At 30.1% G+C, this 18531-nt stretch overlaps 2 protein-coding genes across 6 annotated transcripts; one reads left to right on the top strand and one right to left on the bottom strand.

Moving 5' to 3' along the window:
• The first annotated feature begins 369 nt into the window (after window positions 1-369).
• On the top strand, window positions 370-10643 carry LOC109803281 (putative ADP-ribosylation factor GTPase-activating protein AGD13). 5 transcript variants are annotated; one of them, XM_020364789.3, is made up of 10 exons: window positions 370-497; window positions 1865-1970; window positions 2890-2971; window positions 3339-3414; window positions 7483-7646; window positions 7862-7991; window positions 8275-8394; window positions 8517-8612; window positions 8827-8884; window positions 10258-10471. In XM_020364789.3, exons 2-9 carry the CDS (start codon window positions 1931-1933, stop codon window positions 8842-8844), a joined length of 726 nt encoding a protein of 241 aa, XP_020220378.1. In that variant the 5' UTR covers window positions 370-497; window positions 1865-1930; the 3' UTR covers window positions 8845-8884; window positions 10258-10471. The 5 variants fall into 5 exon arrangements, with proteins under 5 accessions (XP_020220378.1, XP_020220375.1, XP_020220377.1 ...); XM_020364786.3 differs by lacking the exon at window positions 8827-8884 and having other exon boundaries at window positions 10258-10643; XM_020364788.3 differs by lacking the exon at window positions 8827-8884 and having other exon boundaries at window positions 8278-8394; window positions 10258-10643.
• A 5391-nt stretch (window positions 10644-16034) lies between these two features.
• Window positions 16035-16778, bottom strand: LOC109804448 (GATA zinc finger protein). The gene has a single exon (XM_020366274.3). The coding sequence runs from the start codon at window positions 16690-16692 to the stop codon at window positions 16198-16200; it is 495 nt and encodes a 164-aa protein (XP_020221863.1). The 5' UTR covers window positions 16693-16778; the 3' UTR covers window positions 16035-16197.
• Between the last annotated feature and the right edge of the window lie 1753 nt (window positions 16779-18531).

Consider the following 18531-nt stretch of genomic DNA (forward strand, 5'->3'; position numbering starts at 1 on the left):
TAATTTATTAAAATTATTTGAAAGGAACCTGGTTTATATATTAGAACATCTCCAAGTAATCTCCATAAATAACTTTGCTAAAATTTAAATAATCCACAAATTTAATATGGTATGATGTGGTACCCGAAGATAATGTTTATTCAAACTCACTTCCTCTTTATAAAAATATCATTGTAAAGTTGATTTTGAATTATTGTAATTTTTATAAATTTAACTTTGATTAAAAGCGAGTTTGGTAAATATTGATTTATGTTTGAATAATTTTTATAATTTAACTTTGATTAAAATTTAAAAGTGGGTTTGGTAAATATTGCAATAATTTTTTAAAATAAATTAAGCTAAATATATTTTAAACGAACAAAAAATATGAAAATATATAAAGAATTTTTTTTGTAGTTGTGATAGAATGGTCCACTTCGGACATTGAAATCATCACCACCCTCCTGGCATCGTTCCGTGGATTTGAAAGTCACCCATTTCGATTCCTTAATTCACTGGTAAGCTTCACTTTCTCATTCTGATCTCAATTTCACACTCACGTGTTTATATCTTCTGTGTCTTTTTCTTCATTGTCGTTGATTTTTCCGATGATAAGACTCATTTCATGCATATTTAACACCTCTGAATTCTCTTCAACGGAATTTTCATCACTGTCCTGAAATCCATTATTCTATCGACAAGTTTTTATATGCATCGATCACCTTATTATCCAATTCGCTGTAAGAAATCTGAATTTGTTATTTTGTTGCTGAGAGAAAGAAATTGTGGTAGGTGCGGTTCGATATTCATTTCCCCCCATCTTTGATTACTTTGAAATTTGCATCACTTGCGAAAAGAATGCTCCAAAACCTTTTCCTCCCTAAGTCTGTTTTGTGAGGAGGAGCGATTCTAGAAGTTGGTGTTTTCAGTATTCTAGTTTTTTTTTTTTTTTTTCTACTTCGGGAGTTCCCAATTACATACGACTATACGAGGACGGTCCTGTTTCGATATGTGTATGTATGTGCGTCTTATACTACTATATGCAGACACAGTTCATGTTTGGATAAACTTTTCAATAAGTGTATATAGGAGAAAAAAAATAAGAAGGTATGATAGATGAAGCTTCTCCCATGAGTTAAAATTAACTTAAATATAAACTAAAATCAGCTTTTGGAGATGATAAATGCGAGAACTTTTAAAATGAACTTAGGCATAAGATAATTTTAACTCGAGGGAAAAGATTTATTCACGTACTTTTTTTTCCCCCCTCTAAGTATTTGTTGAGAAGTTTATCCAAACTTGCCATAATATATAATCTGTGAAAAAACAGTGTGAATGACTGTAAATGACTTCAAAAACTAAGTCTTGATTGAGTAATCATCTCTCTCTTCTTCCGTATGTATATGTTTTTTGTGCCCTTGTCTTCAGATTAGATTATTTTTCCCTAAAATTATTCTATTGATCATATGATTATCTAAATTTCAAGTGCTGTGAGATTGAATGTAGAGGATAAGTTTTGTAGTTATTGGATGGACCAAACTTAGATGTAGTTTTTTAAATGTTTTTGGTGTTGTTCTCCGGTAAGAATTGGAATTTCACCTCAATAATCCTCATAATAAAGGTATCAATTAAAGGTCAACATAGGTTATTGATGTGTTTTTGGTGTTGTTTTCTATTCAAAATTGGAATTTATTACAGGGTTACTAAGGTGAAACTCCAATTTTGATTAGAAAATTGTAATTTGTACCAATTACAGAAGGCAAAAACATCTGTGGAAATTTATCTAAGTTTTATCTTTACATGATTTAGCTGAGTTTTCATCTTGTTGGCACAATTTGGCAATGAAATTTTTTGCTTAAACAGATATTTGTTTCTTCCTTTCCAGGTTGTTTTGCTTGACTATTATTGAGGCTGCACGCAGCCTGGATGACCATCAGCTTTAAGCACATCTATGAATAATTACCGAATGGAACTTGGAAGACCTGTCTCAAGTAATCTTATGATATTTAATGTGATAATATATATTAATGAGGTGTTAACAATTGAATATTATTGTTGGCTGAGAACTAGTGACATTCTACTGACCTATTCTAATAAGTATGGATGATTGGTCCTGTATATTACAAAAATGTTTAACCATTAGCTCCTGTAATGACTTATGGATTTGTAAAGTTTTTACCCAGTCTTTTTACCACTCATTGCTAAACTCCAGGCTCCCTGAAGAGTTTTTGTTTTGAGTATTACTAGACAGCTAATAAAAAAAGAGCTGTAATTTTGAAGAATTCAGCTAGATTCAAGGGCAATTGTTAGATAAGATAGAAGGTTGGGATCACTCATCTATCCAATCAACAATAATCATGCCAACTCATCTTTTTCCGAAATGGAAAAAGAATTCTTGATGTCCAACATTTTCCCTTTCCTCCCACCTTTGAAGGGGCTTGAAGAAGAAGATTTTACTAATACTTCTATTAGGTTACATTTTCCTGTAGCTTTCTGATATTGTTTAATGCTTTAGGTTCATGTAAACTTCAAGGGGTTTCAGCAAATGATTATCGACTAGATGGTTATGAATGACAACTTTATCTAGTTAAGAATTGCATATTTTATCAGTAAATATTCTCTCTGGCTTGGGCTTTTAAGGGATTTTTGGATGGAGGGGTTTGGAGGGAAAGGGGAGGGTTTATTTTCATTTTACTCCTTTTCTTTTTTAATTTAAAAAAAACAGAAAGTTCACCCTCCCTTCCCTTTAGCCCCAAACACCTCCATCCAAACATGTCCTAAAAAAATTGAACTTATCTTTAGAAGCTTTAAGGTTCTTTTGAATGCCTATGAAGTGTAATTGGGGGATACTGCAGAACTAATTTCATTTGTTTTTATTGAGAAGTTGAATTATTGGAAGGTCTTTTACAGGTAGAAGAAAATTGAAAGATTTGTTGCTCCAACGTGATAATCGTTTTTGTGCTGATTGTAATGCACCAGATCCTAAATGGGCGTAAGTGTTTCACTCATGACACTTGTGGTTTATATTGATGGACATTATCAGACTTTTTTATTTTGGTGAACCGTTTGTGAATATGACATAAAGTTGACAAAAAGTCATTAACACAAGTGATGAATCACTTGTGTTTCTTAACCAAAAATCAGGATTTGATCTCTAGCTTGGACATGAAGTCTCAATTGGAAATACCACTTTATTCTTACAAGGGCTGACCTGATAGAAGAAATTATACCTCCTAACTAAACAAAAAATGAAATATCACATAAAGCTGTAGAAACTTGCTACTTGTAAAATATAATAAAGAATGTGTCATGAATATCACTCTTAATTTGTGAATTCACTTTTACTGACTGCTTTTCAGGTCTGCTAACATTGGAGTTTTTATATGCTTAAAATGTTGTGGTATGCACAGAAGCCTTGGTACTCATATATCAAAGGTAAGTCATTCACATGTATCACCATCCATAGGTTGTCTCATTGTTGTGGAAGTCATTGCTGCCTGGATTGAAGAATTATTTTTCCTTCCTGATGTAAAGTATTTGATGCTTGAACCGAGTATCTCCTCCTTTTTGTCTTCAACCAATTGAAAAGACTGATAATTCTTACATTTTCCAGAACATATATAAGAAATTTGATGTGATATGGAGTGTGTTTGACAAGATAAATAAGCTAGTTTTTAGCTTATTTGACTAGAATAAAGTTGTTTTGTGAAGGAGCTTATTTTACCAACTTGAGGCAATTTTTGAGACACTATAAGCCTGTTTAGATACAAGTTAGAAGTACTTTTGAGAGTTTTTTTACTAGAAAAGACTATATTTTCAATAGAAAAGTTTGTTCTTAGAGACTTTTCTAAGTTTGTATCTAAACAAATTCTATTTTATGTAGCATTTTGAGCTTATAAGCTCCTATCTTATTATAGTTCCTCATTTACTCTTCTTACATTGAAAATTCCTGAATACTCACTCATCAAATATCATTTCTTTACAATTTAAAATCAATACAATATAAATTCATTTAATAAAAATATTTTAATTTTTTTTTAAGAATGAAATTAAAAAATATTATCCTAATTTGTAAAAACATAAGTTATTTGAAATAAGTTCAAATATGAAAAGTGATGATTATTTAAATAAATATACTAAATTTTAAATCATAGCCTAGTAACTAAATTTGTTTTTCTTATGTCAATTTCAGTTACCTCAATAGTTAATTTTTGCAAATACTTTTAATTCAATTAGCTAGGATCATAGATTTAAAATGCACGTGATCACACTGCTATAGTAGCTAGGACCACCTCGTGTCTTTACTTGTCATCATGGAGCGGATTTGAGTTGCGTCTGTGGGCTGTAGCGCCACTAATTGTGACTGTCACAGGCATTGGTGGCCACTCCTCCCTCTGTGGTGTTGCCAGACAGGCTCAACAACCTGCACTGCCGCCAGGCAACCTTTGTTCTGAAACTTCTGGTGAGGCAAAATGGTTGGGTAAAGGGAGGAGGTGGCAGGTGATGGAAAAGAGGCTAGGGTTTTTAGGTGAGAGGGATTGACAACCAATGTTTTTAAAATTGGACCAGCCATCGAATCAATCTAAACACTAGTTTTAGGTTCAATGATTCAATCATGATTGAAACATGATCAAACATGTATTAATAAAATAATAATTATTATTATTATCAATACAAAAATAATATTAAATAAATATAATATCATAATTTTATAACACTAAAAATTAAAATAAAAAATTATTTATAGGTTATTAACATTAAATGTATATGTAAAATTCTAAACTAAATATAATATTTAGTTTAAAATTTTAATAAAATATAACAATGTTCATTAATAATAATAAGTTTTACATCTAGAATAAAAAGTATCAAATTAATATGATATAAATTATAAAAAATAAAGATATTAAAACTTGCAAATTAACATATATGATTAAATTATATTTATAAGACAAGTATTAAAAATAAGTTATTCTAATTTATAATTTAGAATTAAATATGTAAAAATATTTTAAACTAAATTTTAAAAATTTTAAAAAATATTTTTAATTGGACCGGTTCAAACCGGTTTAACCTATTTTTCACCAGTCTTACTAGTTTTGACCGGTTCTACCAGTTTTCTATTGGTTCATTACAAAATGGTTTTCTGGTTCAATTGAACCGGTTCCTGGTCAAACTAGTCCAACCAGTCGCTTTGGTCTATTTTTCAAAACCATGCTAACAACTGATGGAGAAACTACAAAGAGGCTAAGATGTTTATTGGTGTGAGATGACAAGGGTGATTACCAACAAGCATAGACAATTATCCACGGACTACCTCATCTCAACATGAAAGGTGGAGAGCCCTTGGATGCTTCCTAGTATGGACTAGAATCAATGGTCAGGGTTAATCCTATCATTCATGAGGTTCTTGACGTGACAGAGTATAGAGTGATGCTGCAGGTTATGTATTTTGGTGCTTTTGAGGTGCATTACCTCTTAAATGTGTGATGAGAGTAGCTTCGTAACGTGTGTTCACATGGAAGAGAGTTGTTAGGTGGGTTTAAGGCCATCTAAGGCATCTTGGCAAAAGGCCGATTTGTTTCAAAGACTTTTTATGGACAGATGGGTCTTGATTATTGTAGAGATTCTCATTTGATCGCCATAGCAATGTGGATGTTGCCAACACATCTCAGTAGTGTTAGTTGCTCGCTATATTGAACATGTGTACTTAGCACAATAAATTGTAGTTTTGGTGAATCATGCACGCCCCTAGAGATGAGGCTTTCTAGGGACCTATTTTGGAACAACTAGCTTATCAACTCCAGCTTCAAACTTTTAGTTAGCTTTAAGCTTTCAGCTAAATTTTGTACAATGAATTGTACCTAGATGTGTTAGATGCATACGACAGTTAGGCATAGGCAATGAAAAACAATGTCCAGTTAAATTATCACAAGGCATCTCTCCTCCTGTCAATTCTATTCATGATTTTTGTTAGAAAATGAGAAATATTTGATGAATCATTTTTATATATTAGAATATTTTAAAGTATTCTGATGATCTCTAAGGATTTGTCCTTCTTTTATATTTTATGATTTGTTTCATATCCATATAATATACAAAAAAGGAACTCTAGATATTTGATATCTTTCTCTTTGAATGAGATCTCAATTCCAATGACGGTTTCATTAGATATCTTACAACTGGAATCCCTCTTTTTTCCTATCCAACCCCTCCACTACTGCGAACCAAAGAGAACATCTCGGGACAAATGCTTAAGCTATAAGACAATTTTTTTTTTTGCAATACCCTTCTTAATATTAATTTTCTTAATTCAATTCATATTAATTATTTTAATATAACGGTAATGGTGACAATGATAGTAATGATGATGACAGCGGTAGTGGTGTCAGCAATGGCAATGGTTGTAGTGGCGGTGGTGGTCAACAAATTTAGTTAAAGTATTGTTCCATGTGTTTTGGTTCATTTTTATACCAAACATTGTTGTACTAAACATTATAGATATAAAATATGATTTTCTTTATTTGATTGGAAATAAAATGTGGAAAATGAAATCATTTGAATGTCTTGCATGTATCAATTTTTATGTCGGATTAAGTGATCAAGTTAGTTTTGTCTCAAAGATGAGTTAGAAATAGAACTATACAGCTGCTGGATACACAGTTTCCTGCAATAATAGTTGAAAAGTCGCAAAGACATATCTATATCTCCCAGTTAAGAAAGAAGAGAGCTAGCTAGTGAGGCCAAAGTCATTGAACTGGAATTCGATACTAAAAGTATGATGAGCATTTTGGTCTTGGTTTTCATTTTGTGGTTGAAGCTTGCTTTTGCAGGAGCATGAATAGGCTAAACTGTAACGTTTATGTTGTATTAGGAACCTTTTTTATACTGTATTAAAGATTAACTTTATTTTTTTCTGAAGTATGAATACAAGGTTTACAATAGTGACCCAGCAAACCGATAGACACCAATCCCCTGTGCAAATCTTCTGCAGAGGAAATATCCTCTGTTTCTATTCAAATAATTCCCTGAAAAAATGACCCTAAAGATGACCGGGTGTTCGCAATAAGTAGCTCCCTTAGCCAGTGCTAGATAACAAGAAATAACATCCTCTGAAAAATAAGCTGACAAGGTAACCGAACAGAATAACTACTAGAAGACAAACTTAATGATTGAAACAACCCTATCTTAACTAATCCCCCGTAGTTGACACATTCTCAACTGGTTTATTCTTCTGCACATTGTTCCTAGATTTCCTCACATGCACTCTCCAAATGTGGGGCTTATCATTCTGAGTCTGGGTCTAACATGTTCAGTGTGAATCCTTGAAACAGTAAACCTTTTGGCATGCGAGTAAGGCAAACAAATATTCAGTTGTTAGCTAATTAACTAATAATTATGATTTGACCTAGTTTTTTCCAGTGGGCTGTCTTTGAAGTTGAGTGGCATGAGTACTGAAGTCATTTTGTTTGAAAGCATTACTTTTTTTCTTTTTACTCTCAGGTTTTGTCTGTGGCATTGGATGATTGGTCAGAGGATGAAATAGATGCAATGATGGAAGTTGGGGGAAATGCTTCTGCCAATTCAATTTATGAAGCTTATATTCCTGAAGGATATACGAAACCTGGACCAGATGCTGGTCATGAGCAGCGTTCAAAATTCATTCGGTTAGACTTGTTTTCATATACACTATGTATATGCTCTTCATAGCATCTTTTTGTTCATTTTGAAAAAATTCTCTCTCCAGTCACCATTAAGTAGGTAATGTGAAGGATGTTGATTATCCTGATATTTGTTTGACCCATTTGCTTACGTGTTTATTTTCTTGACTTTCTGCTGTTGTTTCAACGACTCTGGTAATTTGTGACTATTTCAACTGCAGGTCAAAATATGAACTTCAAGAATTTCTCAAACCTAGTTTGCGCATTGTGTCTGGAAAAAGCAGTCTACAATCAAATTCTGTCAATAGCACGATGGATAGTTTTAGAAGTACTAGTACTTCTCAGAGAATGGTAACTTTATGTTGTGTTTGTTCATCTGATTATCTGACTACATTTGTGAGTGGGGGAGAAATATTGCTACCAATTTTGGAGTAGGCATCTTTTTGTTTGTAAAATAGATTTTTATTGAATTGAATCATTGTTGGACCAGATGAAATCCTTCTAATAAAAATAATTAATAATAGATGAGATGAGGCGTTCTTCATTATCCAATTTCACTAGTTTGACAGCAATGGCAATGTAGTTGCTCTCATGAGTGATTTCCTTGGAATGTGACTGATATTTGTGGTAAAAGCAGGAAGGCATGGTAGAATTTATTGGACTGTTGAAGGTGAAAGTGATTAGAGGCACCAATTTAGCCATCAGAGATATAAAGTCAAGTGATCCGTATGTTGTTTTGAGCCTTGGCCAGCAGGTTGGTGTCACTATATGATCTTGGGAAACTGTTGCTCTGAATTTTCTATTTATAGTTGTAAAATTAGAAACAGGGATAATTTTCTTTCTAAATTGATTTTGTTTTATTGCTGATGCATACAGACTGTCCAGACAACTGTAATCCCGAGTAACTTGAATCCAGTCTGGAATGAGGAATACATGCTATCAGTTCCTGAACATTATGGACAGATGAAATTGGTATGTTTGAATTTTGATGTTGTGAAAATCTGACACTAACTTCAATGTCATATAATATAGAGCCACATCATTGAAAAAAAAAATGGGTTTCTACATACCTTGCCAAACAAGTTCCTTGTATTGCAAGCAACTTAATCCAATTCAAAGTCACGGTCATCTTCTCTTGCATCCTTTTCCACTCTGGAAATTAAACAGTTCTATTCTGAAAATGCAGTTTGTAACTTGGTTATGACTTAGAATAACTTTGTTGGAAGCAAAAGCCTGAATTTATGGTAAGAATGAATTGTTATATAAACGTATCCAATTCTAGGCGTTGCTCATTTACCTGCTTTGCTATTTTGGTATGATAATTAATAAGTGGAGGATGCTAGCAACACACTCTTTTTAATATATGTTCAACTATTGGTTAATATTTATTAAAAACTACAATATCAGGAGAAAGATTCATTAAATAAGAAATGAAATCCAGAAAAAAATTGTAATTTTTAATAAATTTCAATCAATAATAGAGATTGTGTTCAAAAGAGTATGGTAGAGAGTCTATTATTAGCATTTCTCCTCTTAATAAGTGATTGGAATATCTCCTATTAAGTATTAAGTATATAAACAGAGATTTTTCTCTCCATTGATTGGCAGCCTCTTCTTATTCATTTGTTCCCTTGTGAATTCTATCTTTATTGAGCGGCCTATTTTTCTCAAAATGCCATAAAATAATGTCTTACATTCTTCAACATGATCCAAGAGAAGTAGGAAAAATGGTTTTTACTGCCATCTTTTAGATGTAGAAGCAAAAATGGTTAATATATACATAGTGCCTCTAGAACATAGCCTTTTTCATTTGCGCTTAGAATGAAGGTCCTCTGTTTGTCATCATGTTTAATGTGTTTAAGATTGAACTGGAGATGCGATGCAATTTGGAATACTGTATTTAGTGGAATGAGAGGAAAAAGAGAAGGCAATGCAATAAGGGGGCGAAAACAGTAAAGATATGCTTCAATGTGTCAAAGAAGCACATTTATAATCCCAAAACTACATAGGATCCACAAATATAATCATATGCCAGAGTAGATGAGGAGGGAAATTTGGTTTTTTGATTATTCTTGCATTGCTCTTCAAGTGAAAATAGTTGTTACTGCTATCACAACTAGAAGTGTTTTTCTTCCTCTTCCCCCAAAGCTCTTAAATTAACAAGACCTCTATTGTACTTGGTGAATGTTCCAATATCTCACTGATAGATTCTAAAAATTACTCTAGAATCCTATTGTCTCAAGAAAACAGACCAACACAAAAACAATGAGCATGGCTCGCCAGACTACTAACACTTGTGAAGTTGGGAGAATTCCTCTTGTTTTGCCATTTCATTTCTAGTTTTAGTTGAATGAAAATTTCGCCCTTAATAATTATCTATTATCAAGTTTTGCTACAAATCTGATGGTTAGATTGGAGATAGGCTGGCTGTTTGTACACTCTAATGATAGGTTTCTTCTTTGTTGGTAGGCTGTTGAGATGTTTATGTATAATGCATCTTGTGGCGAATGTGTTGTTTTTCTTTCTTTCGCTCCTCTCTCTGTTTACATAGTAAAGAAGATATTTTTGGTTTGAGAATCTGACACTTAATCTTGTTAACTGGCTGGCTGTGATGCAGAAAGTATTTGATTCTGACACATTTTCTTCTGATGATATAATGGGAGAAGCAGAGATTGATCTTCAGTCTCTGATAACATCTGCTATGGCATTTGGAGATGCTGGAATGTTTGGCGATATGCAGATAGGAAAATGGTTAAAATCCGATGACAATGCACTTATTGAGGATAGCACAGTCAATATTGTTGATGGTAAGGTTAAACAATTCATGTCAATCAAGCTCCAGAATGTTGAATGTGGAGAATTAGAACTTGAACTCGAGTGGATTCCTCTTGATCAATAGTTACTGTAATTGAACAAATCTCTGTAATTTTTTCTCTTCACCTTGACTCATCGTCCGAACATATAAAACTGTATTTTTGCCTATTTAATTTGTCTGTTAAATCATTTGACCAATGCCCCCTATTTTACCCAAAAAAAAAAATCATTTGATCAAACATTCAGTAAATTTTCTCAATATATATATAAAAAAAAAAAAAAAACTTTCTTTTTAAAACGATGCGCCTTGGTAGAAAATAAATGTTTCCTTATCATTTAAGGTGTTTAGTAGAGAGGAAGAAAACAGAGAGAGAAGTGTGTAGAAAAACAGAAATAAGTAACAAACAAAATAGAATAGAAGCTGATTGGGTAAAGAGAAATAAAGTGAAAATCAATTTTGAGGGTTATTTGGTTTTAAACAATAAAAAATAAAGATTTATTATTATTATTATTACTGTTATTATTATTATTGTTGTTGTTTTAAAATTATTATTTATAATCGATTATAGGGTGGGTGGGTAGATTGGGGAGTTAAAATTAACCAATTTAGTTGCACTTCCTTTTTCTTTCTTTCAATTTCTACCGCACCAAACAGACCCTTAATTCATTTTGCCAAATGTCTAAACTCTAAAGCTGTAGCGCGTTAATAATACGTTATTTGGAGGGAGGAGAAAATGAGTGAGGCAAGTATGTAATAACATGTGCATGTGCCTGTTTGGTAAACCTGTAGTTTTTTTTATTGACACGTGTTTTAAAATAAAAATCGTAATCGAAACTAAATAATAGTTATAAATTTAATGGTTTAAAATTGATTTTATAAATATTATTTTTACTAAATAATATTTTAAAGAGTTAATTACTTATGCACTGTCAGTATATAATTTTTTTATATTGACAACTAATTATATCTTTTAATTGTGTCATGTCACTATAAACATATTTACTTATAACAGTGATATGACACAATTAAAAGATATAATTGGTTGTCAGTGTAAAAAAAACTTTATACTGACAGTGTATAGGTGATTAACTCTATTCTAAATGAGTCCAAATAGTTGTATCAATAAAATGCAGGTAGTAAAGTGTTCCAATTTTTTTATATGGTTATTAGTACAAATAGATTTTGTTCATAACTAATCTTTGATAAAAATTTGACTAGTTACCTTTAATTAGATATCATCTTTCAACCATGTTTTTTTCATATGAAAAATATGAACTGAAGACCTTAAATAGATTGAATATCACTCGAATCAACAATTTATTGGTGCACATATGATAAATGATTGTTTTATATAATATAATTTATAATAAATAGATTTTTGAACATATAAGTTATATTAATATTAAATTTATAATAAATAAATATTTTAGAAAATAAATTATATTTTAAATTTAATATATATATATATATATATATATATATATATATATATATATATTGTGATACAAGGATATTTTTAATATTTTATACATTTATAAAAAATATATATTGAAATTCCAAGATAAAACTGTCAGATAACATAATTATTTTAATTTATATATATAGAGAACCATAAATATTAAATTAATATAAAAACTATGCAATCATCAAAAAAATTTAATCTACAAATTTTTAAAATATAATTTGAGTTCATGAAAGGATTAATGAAAAATACATATCTAAAAGTATTTGAAAATTTTGATTATTTATAATGAAAATATAAATTAAAATATAAAATATGCAATCATTCAAAGTTTTGAATTTACAAAGTTTTAAAAAAAATCAATTTTTAAGTTTTTATTTTATTTTAAGACATGATATATATACGAGATATTTAATGTGATTAATCTTTATTGAGGAACTTAGTTACTCATATTTAATAGAGTTTTTCATTCTAATAACATTTTTCAAACAAGATTCAAATTCAAGACCCTCCTCTAGCTTGATATCACTCACATCAATTACTTATTGGTAAAACTAATAGTGTTTATATTTAATGTTTATTATAAAATTTGAGTATTAAGAAAAATAATTTAAAAATAAAAGATCATTGACTAGATAACTATTTAAAATTCAAAATATTATTGTTTTCATTCTGATTTATTGTTTGTAGTGAAATAAAATCTTTTATTTAGATATTCAATTAAAAAAAACTTAAAAATATGAAAAAGGTACTCAACTGCAAATTACCCAAATTAAAGGTAATGTTGTGATTTAATTTTTATTCAATGAATGAATTAAATGCAATTAATTAGTTTAATAAACATAAATAACACACAATCAACCAACAAGTTGTTGTGTTGGTTCAAATAAAATTAGACTTATCTTAAACAATATTGTGACCATTAATTAATTGTTAACTTTAATATAATTTGCTAATTATTTATTCAAAATAATAAAATGAATACATTTTGTTTTATAATTTGTATGAGAAAATAAATTGTATGTTTAAAAGTATTTGCAAATTTATAAAAAAATATGGAAAGAAAAATAGTTGCAAAATATTTAAAATTTTAATTTATTCATAACTAGTTTGTTAGTCTATACATAGCATAGAATAAGTCTTTGTTTTCAATAGTTATAATTTATAATAATAAATTTTTAATATAAATTATACTGTTATTAAAGTTTATAATAACTAAATATTTTAAGATATATAAATTATATTTTAGATTTATAATAAATGATTTATGTTATAATGGAAGACTATTCACTTATTGATAATATTTTGAAAAAAAACTATTGAAATTTAATTTTTTTTTAATTGTAAGTGATGAGAAGTTAAGAAAAATGCTTAAAATACTTTAATGAAAAAACTCAACTAAAAAATCTCACATTAAAGATAATTCCTAAAAGTACTATTGTTTAAAATAATTATTTTAATTTATATATGAGGAAATATATTCAACGGATGATGTTACAACTTCTATTATTTCCACCTCGCAATTTTTAGGGATGAAGATCTTCTCCATTTTTTATTTTTATTTTTCTTCCATTGCAAAAGTTTTGAGGAAATAAATTAGTAGAGATGATACATATTTAATGAAGAATGTTATTATTTTTTTTACAGTAATATTATTTACTTTTAAAATCATATAAATGAAAGAATGGAGAGAAAATAAATGAAATAGATTTTCTTTTCCGATTTGCAGCTCCATATAATGTATCATACATAATAATGTTCTAAAATACGTTGATAACTTTCTTAAAGACTGCTGTAGTAATTTAAAAGTTTACTTTTTAATATAGTATAAAGCTTATCCTCTTAGCGTTTTTTTTATATATTCATAAAATGTTAACAAAAATAAACTATTTAAATATACAACTATTTATTTCTGTTCATTTTATAACACTATATATTTTTACTAATTATTGCTGATTTTATTAATTATTATAATGTGGAGAATCGTTGTTTATTGACCAAGAAACTTCATAAATTTAAGAATTTTTGTGAGTTTTAAGCCTTTAGAAATTTCTCTTGGCATAGGTTCAGTTTAACATGAAGGGGAAGGTATATAAGGTTTTTTTTTTTTAAACTTGAGTTTCATAAGTTCATTCTTAAGAAATCCTAAAGAGATAGTTTAGAGAGAAGAGTTTTGGAGTATGAGAGAACCTCTTCTTCCCTAAACCTTCCTTCAAGTGAGTAATCCTTCCTCGGAGATTTTGAGAAGTTGTATTGTTGATTTATGTTAGTAGAGTCGTGAATCAAAACTTGTGTCATGTAGAGCCTCTTAAAGTTAGTTCGGAGCCTATATTCTTCTTCCTTTTATTCTTGTTAACCTTGAGGTAAGAGAAACTATAACTCAAATTTTGTTGATTGTTGAAGTTGTATGTGCTTGAATTTATCTAAATTCATGGCTATGTTGATGATTTTGGAGTGAAATTCATGTTTTGGTGAGTTTTGGATGTTTTGAAGTATGTTGAGGTGATTTTGGTGATTTTAGGTAATTGGTGGTAGCATATTTTTATTTTGATGAGAAATGAGTTGTGTAGGGTGGGTGGATGTATATTGTTATGTTACATGCTTAGAATCTTTTGAGTTTTAGGTGGATTGAGTGATTTCATGATTTTGTCAAATGTATATTTCACCACCTCGTCAGGTGCAACTTCAAGGCTTGAGCATGATATAGGTTAAAGGCTCTCTTCCTCACTGATACTGGGCTTGAAATTAGTAATGTCGGGCTTAAGTTAAAGGAGATGTCTCTAACTTAGTCATGTTGAGCATAGGTTGAATGGTGCTAAGCGTGAAAGCCTTTAGAGCTCTTTGAATTAGTGATGTCGAGCCCTAGTTGAAAGGCGTTAAGTGTGATCTAGACAAAGACTCTCTGTTTAGACAACACTAGACGCTAGTTGTGATTGCAACAAAGGCTCTTTGTCTCATTCACGTCAGGAGCAAGCTAAGTGATATCGGGTGTAGGCGAGCTCGAGAGCTCTCTACCTTAATGACATTGGGCGTAGGGAGAATGGAGCCAACTTGGGTTGTCTTATGAAATCATGTTGTTTGGTTGATAAAATGGTGAGCATGTAGACTGTAGATGTATATCTCATATGATGTATGTTGATATATGTTGCTAGTTCTTTATAAATTGTTTTGAGATAATGCATATTGATAATGATATTATTGTAATGTTGGGGCAATGGTGCTAAGAATGCTTCAGGCATTAAGGCACGTTGTGTTGATTGACATAGGATTAGAGGAGAGAGTATTTTCAAAAGTTGGATATCCTATTGTGAGAATATTATTGTGATGCTCTATGAGCTCAGTTGTTGAAAAATCATTTTTGAGTAGTTGACTCTCAAAGTAGATAGTTGAGTCTCTTTTAAGACTTTAGTTAATGTAATATGTAGACAAGGTCGAGGCATGCTATTTATAAGTAACCACAATATAGGAGTCAGGTCGTGTTATACTAATTATAAAGTGATCATTGTTGATTCGTATGAGGGTCAAGTCGAACCATATGCGTATAAAGTAACCAAAATGAGTAGGTACAAGGTCGATCAAGGGCCAAAATCTCTAACTAAGTATTGGAAGAGACATAGTATTTGAAGAATAATCAACAAACTAATTGTATAGGAGACTTAGTTATGCATGTTTACATTGTGGTAAGTTCACACCCAAATTGTTATAACCTAATAAAAATACTAGGCCTTCATAGTTTAAACAACAAAATCTAAGAAATCATGTTGTAGATTTTATCCAAATTGTATATTGATCTAACAAGTCACATATTTGACCACAAATCAGAGTATGTAAAAAACAAAAAAAAAAAACTCACTTTACTAAAATTCATATATTCATTCACAAGTCACTTCACTTGATTGCAGATTAGAGAGAAAAAAAAATTAGCCTGCCACTCTAAAATAAATTAATAACTAACAAATAAAATAAATAAATAAGTAATATATAATAATAAAAAATTCCCGTCCAACTAAATTAATTTAGGTATAATTATTTTTTCCCTCCATAATTTTATAATTGAATAAAAGATAAAATTTATGAAATTATAAAGATAAAAAAAATATAATTGAGAAAAGTATAGTGACGAAGAGAGTAATAATGAGAGCGTTAATTTATTTGCACAACTTTTGTAACATACAAATAATTTGAACACCAAAAAATAATAGTACACAATAATAATAAAAAATATAGAAAAGGAGGAACATCCATCATTTACACACGAGAGTAGAGAGTGGGAATTGAAGTCAAGAATTGCGTACAACTGGCACAATCTGAAGCTTGTTATTGCCATCATTAAGATAATTATTACTATTAATATTATTATTATTATTATTATTATTACAAGTGCCAAACGATTCGTTTTGCGTTTGCTTTCTTCGCTGCTTAAACAGATAAAGTAACACCGAAGCCACTAACAGAGCGCCACCTGTGATCCCGCACACTAAGCTCGCCGTCGTCAACGCTCGTCGCACCGGGCTTCTTCCTCCGCCGCCGCCTCCGACTCCCCACCACGACGGCGGCAGGGACTCCGTGGCGTTCCGGAGCGGCGCGCCGGAGGGAGAGGAGCCCTTGGCGGTGCTGAAGAAGGACCTCATCTCCGGCGATGAATTGGCCGGCGGCGAGGCCTGGAACACGAGGCCGTGCTCCGAGGGGCGGAGATCGCGGGCGGCGGAGTGTCCGGCGAGAAGTAGGGCGATCGCGATGAGGATCGCGGCGGCGAGTCCCGAGAGCGACGGCATCAGGAGAAACAGAATCGTGGGATCGGTAAACGGAAGAGAATGGTAGTCACAATGGGATTTATATTATTATATATATATATATATATACACGCAAGCAATACTTTTATTTAACATCATTTTTTCATTATTTCTTTTATTAGATTTGATTAGATAACTTATACATACATCACCTACCTTATGCATACACTACACACTCTCTAGTACTAACTCCATTATTATTATTATTATTATTATTATTATTATTATTAAGATTTATTGAAAATTATAAAATAAAAAATTGTCAAATGAGAAATCATATAACTCAAATTTGTAATATTTAATACTTCCACAAACATGAAAGATTAACTTTAAAATTATGTTAGATAATATATTTTTAACAAGATAAGAAGATATTTTACACCAAAGTAAAGATCCAAAAAAAATCCTAATTATATAGTTATGAGAGAGAAAAAAATTTCGCTCATAAATGGTGATGTTCTTGTCCTAAAGCAAAACTCTCTTCACAGAAAATACATGTGTTTCAGTTAAAAAAAAAAAAAAAAAAACTTAGGTCTATTATTTTTGTTATATTGTAACTTAAATCAATTTACTCAATAATAAACAAGGTGTTAAAAACTTAGATACAATATTGATATTATTAGTGTTTTTTACAATTTGAATTGAAGTTTCATCTTTAATTGCTTATATTACTAAAATAAAATTTTAATTTCAATTAAAGAACAACAACAATATTTATGGTATTATATCTGAGTTTTGTCTTTTAAAAAAATTAATATTATTAGTAATTTTCATTCATCTAGTACAAAAGATAAAGATAGTGTCATTGTATGATATGGACTTTGGACTTGACTTTTGAAATGAAGGGAAACGGAGAATAAATTTTATTTTTAATTCAATGCTTTTTTAAATAAAATAGTATATTGGTGTAATTGATATTATATTTTTCCTTATTTTTATAAATATTAAATAGCTATTTTGAGTAAAAAATAAATTCCTTATTTTTTAATTGTGAGATTCAAATGTTTAAGTTGGATATTAAATTCCAATAATTATTAATCAAAAACTATATGTCGAATCACTTTAACTAAGTACATTGTATTAAATAGTTGAACATTTTTATATGTTTTAAGAATTTTATTTCTGAAGAAAAATATTTTCAAAGAGAATAAAAATAATACTGGGTGTGGGAAAGTGAAAAGTGTTATGAGTGATGTAATTGTAATTGTATTTTTGTTTTAGATTGCTTAGGTTTTAAGCGTTTGATGTTCTGTGGAAGGATTTCATGGTAAGAAACCTTCGAAAAAGGCGTTTTGTTTTGTGACTATCTATCACAATCGGATATCCATAAAGCACCTGCACCGTTTTCTCCATTGTCCTTTTCACATTATTGCTTTCTACTTCTTTCTTCTTTTTTCTTTTTTCTTTTTTCATTTTATCTTTGTCATGTTAAAATTACATTATTTTCATATAAATTATAAATATATATTCTATTATAGACAATCTTGTTTAATTAACTATCTTCCCTTAAAAACAATCTCATTCATTTTAAATAAAATCACCGTGAACAATAAAAGCTATTCTCAAATAGTCACATGTTCATAGCTAAAATGAGCCTCTCATTTTTTTTCCCTAACATAATGCTATTCGAATATTATACAAGACATTATACTATTTCGTATTGAGTTGAATAAGCACGTTAAGAAGAGCAATCCTAATTTGCTTTTTTGAATATTACTATAAAGTGATCTTTAAAAATAAAACAAAATAATAAGGATTACGTCTTGACTTGTTGAGTAAAATGTTTTGTAAATAATGACTTTTTGTCATCGTCGATCACAT

The sequence above is a fragment of the Cajanus cajan genome, chromosome 1, assembly GCF_000230855.2.
Source record: "Cajanus cajan strain Asha chromosome 1, NIPB_CcT2T_4, whole genome shotgun sequence".
NCBI classification, from domain to species: Eukaryota; Viridiplantae; Streptophyta; class Magnoliopsida; order Fabales; family Fabaceae; genus Cajanus; species Cajanus cajan.

Coding starts and splice junctions, on each gene's coding strand:
- LOC109804448 (XM_020366274.3), bottom strand. CDS start 16,692: ATGCCGTCGCTCTCGGGACTCGCCGCCGCGATCCTCATCGCGATCGCC.
- LOC109803281 (XM_020364786.3), top strand. CDS start 1,931: ATGAATAATTACCGAATGGAACTTGGAAGACCTGTCTCAA. Junction 1,971..2,889: donor ACTTGGAAGACCTGTCTCAA/GTAATCTTATGA, acceptor GGTCTTTTACAG/GTAGAAGAAAATTGAAAGAT. Junction 3,415..7,482: donor TTGGTACTCATATATCAAAG/GTAAGTCATTCA, acceptor TTTTACTCTCAG/GTTTTGTCTGTGGCATTGGA.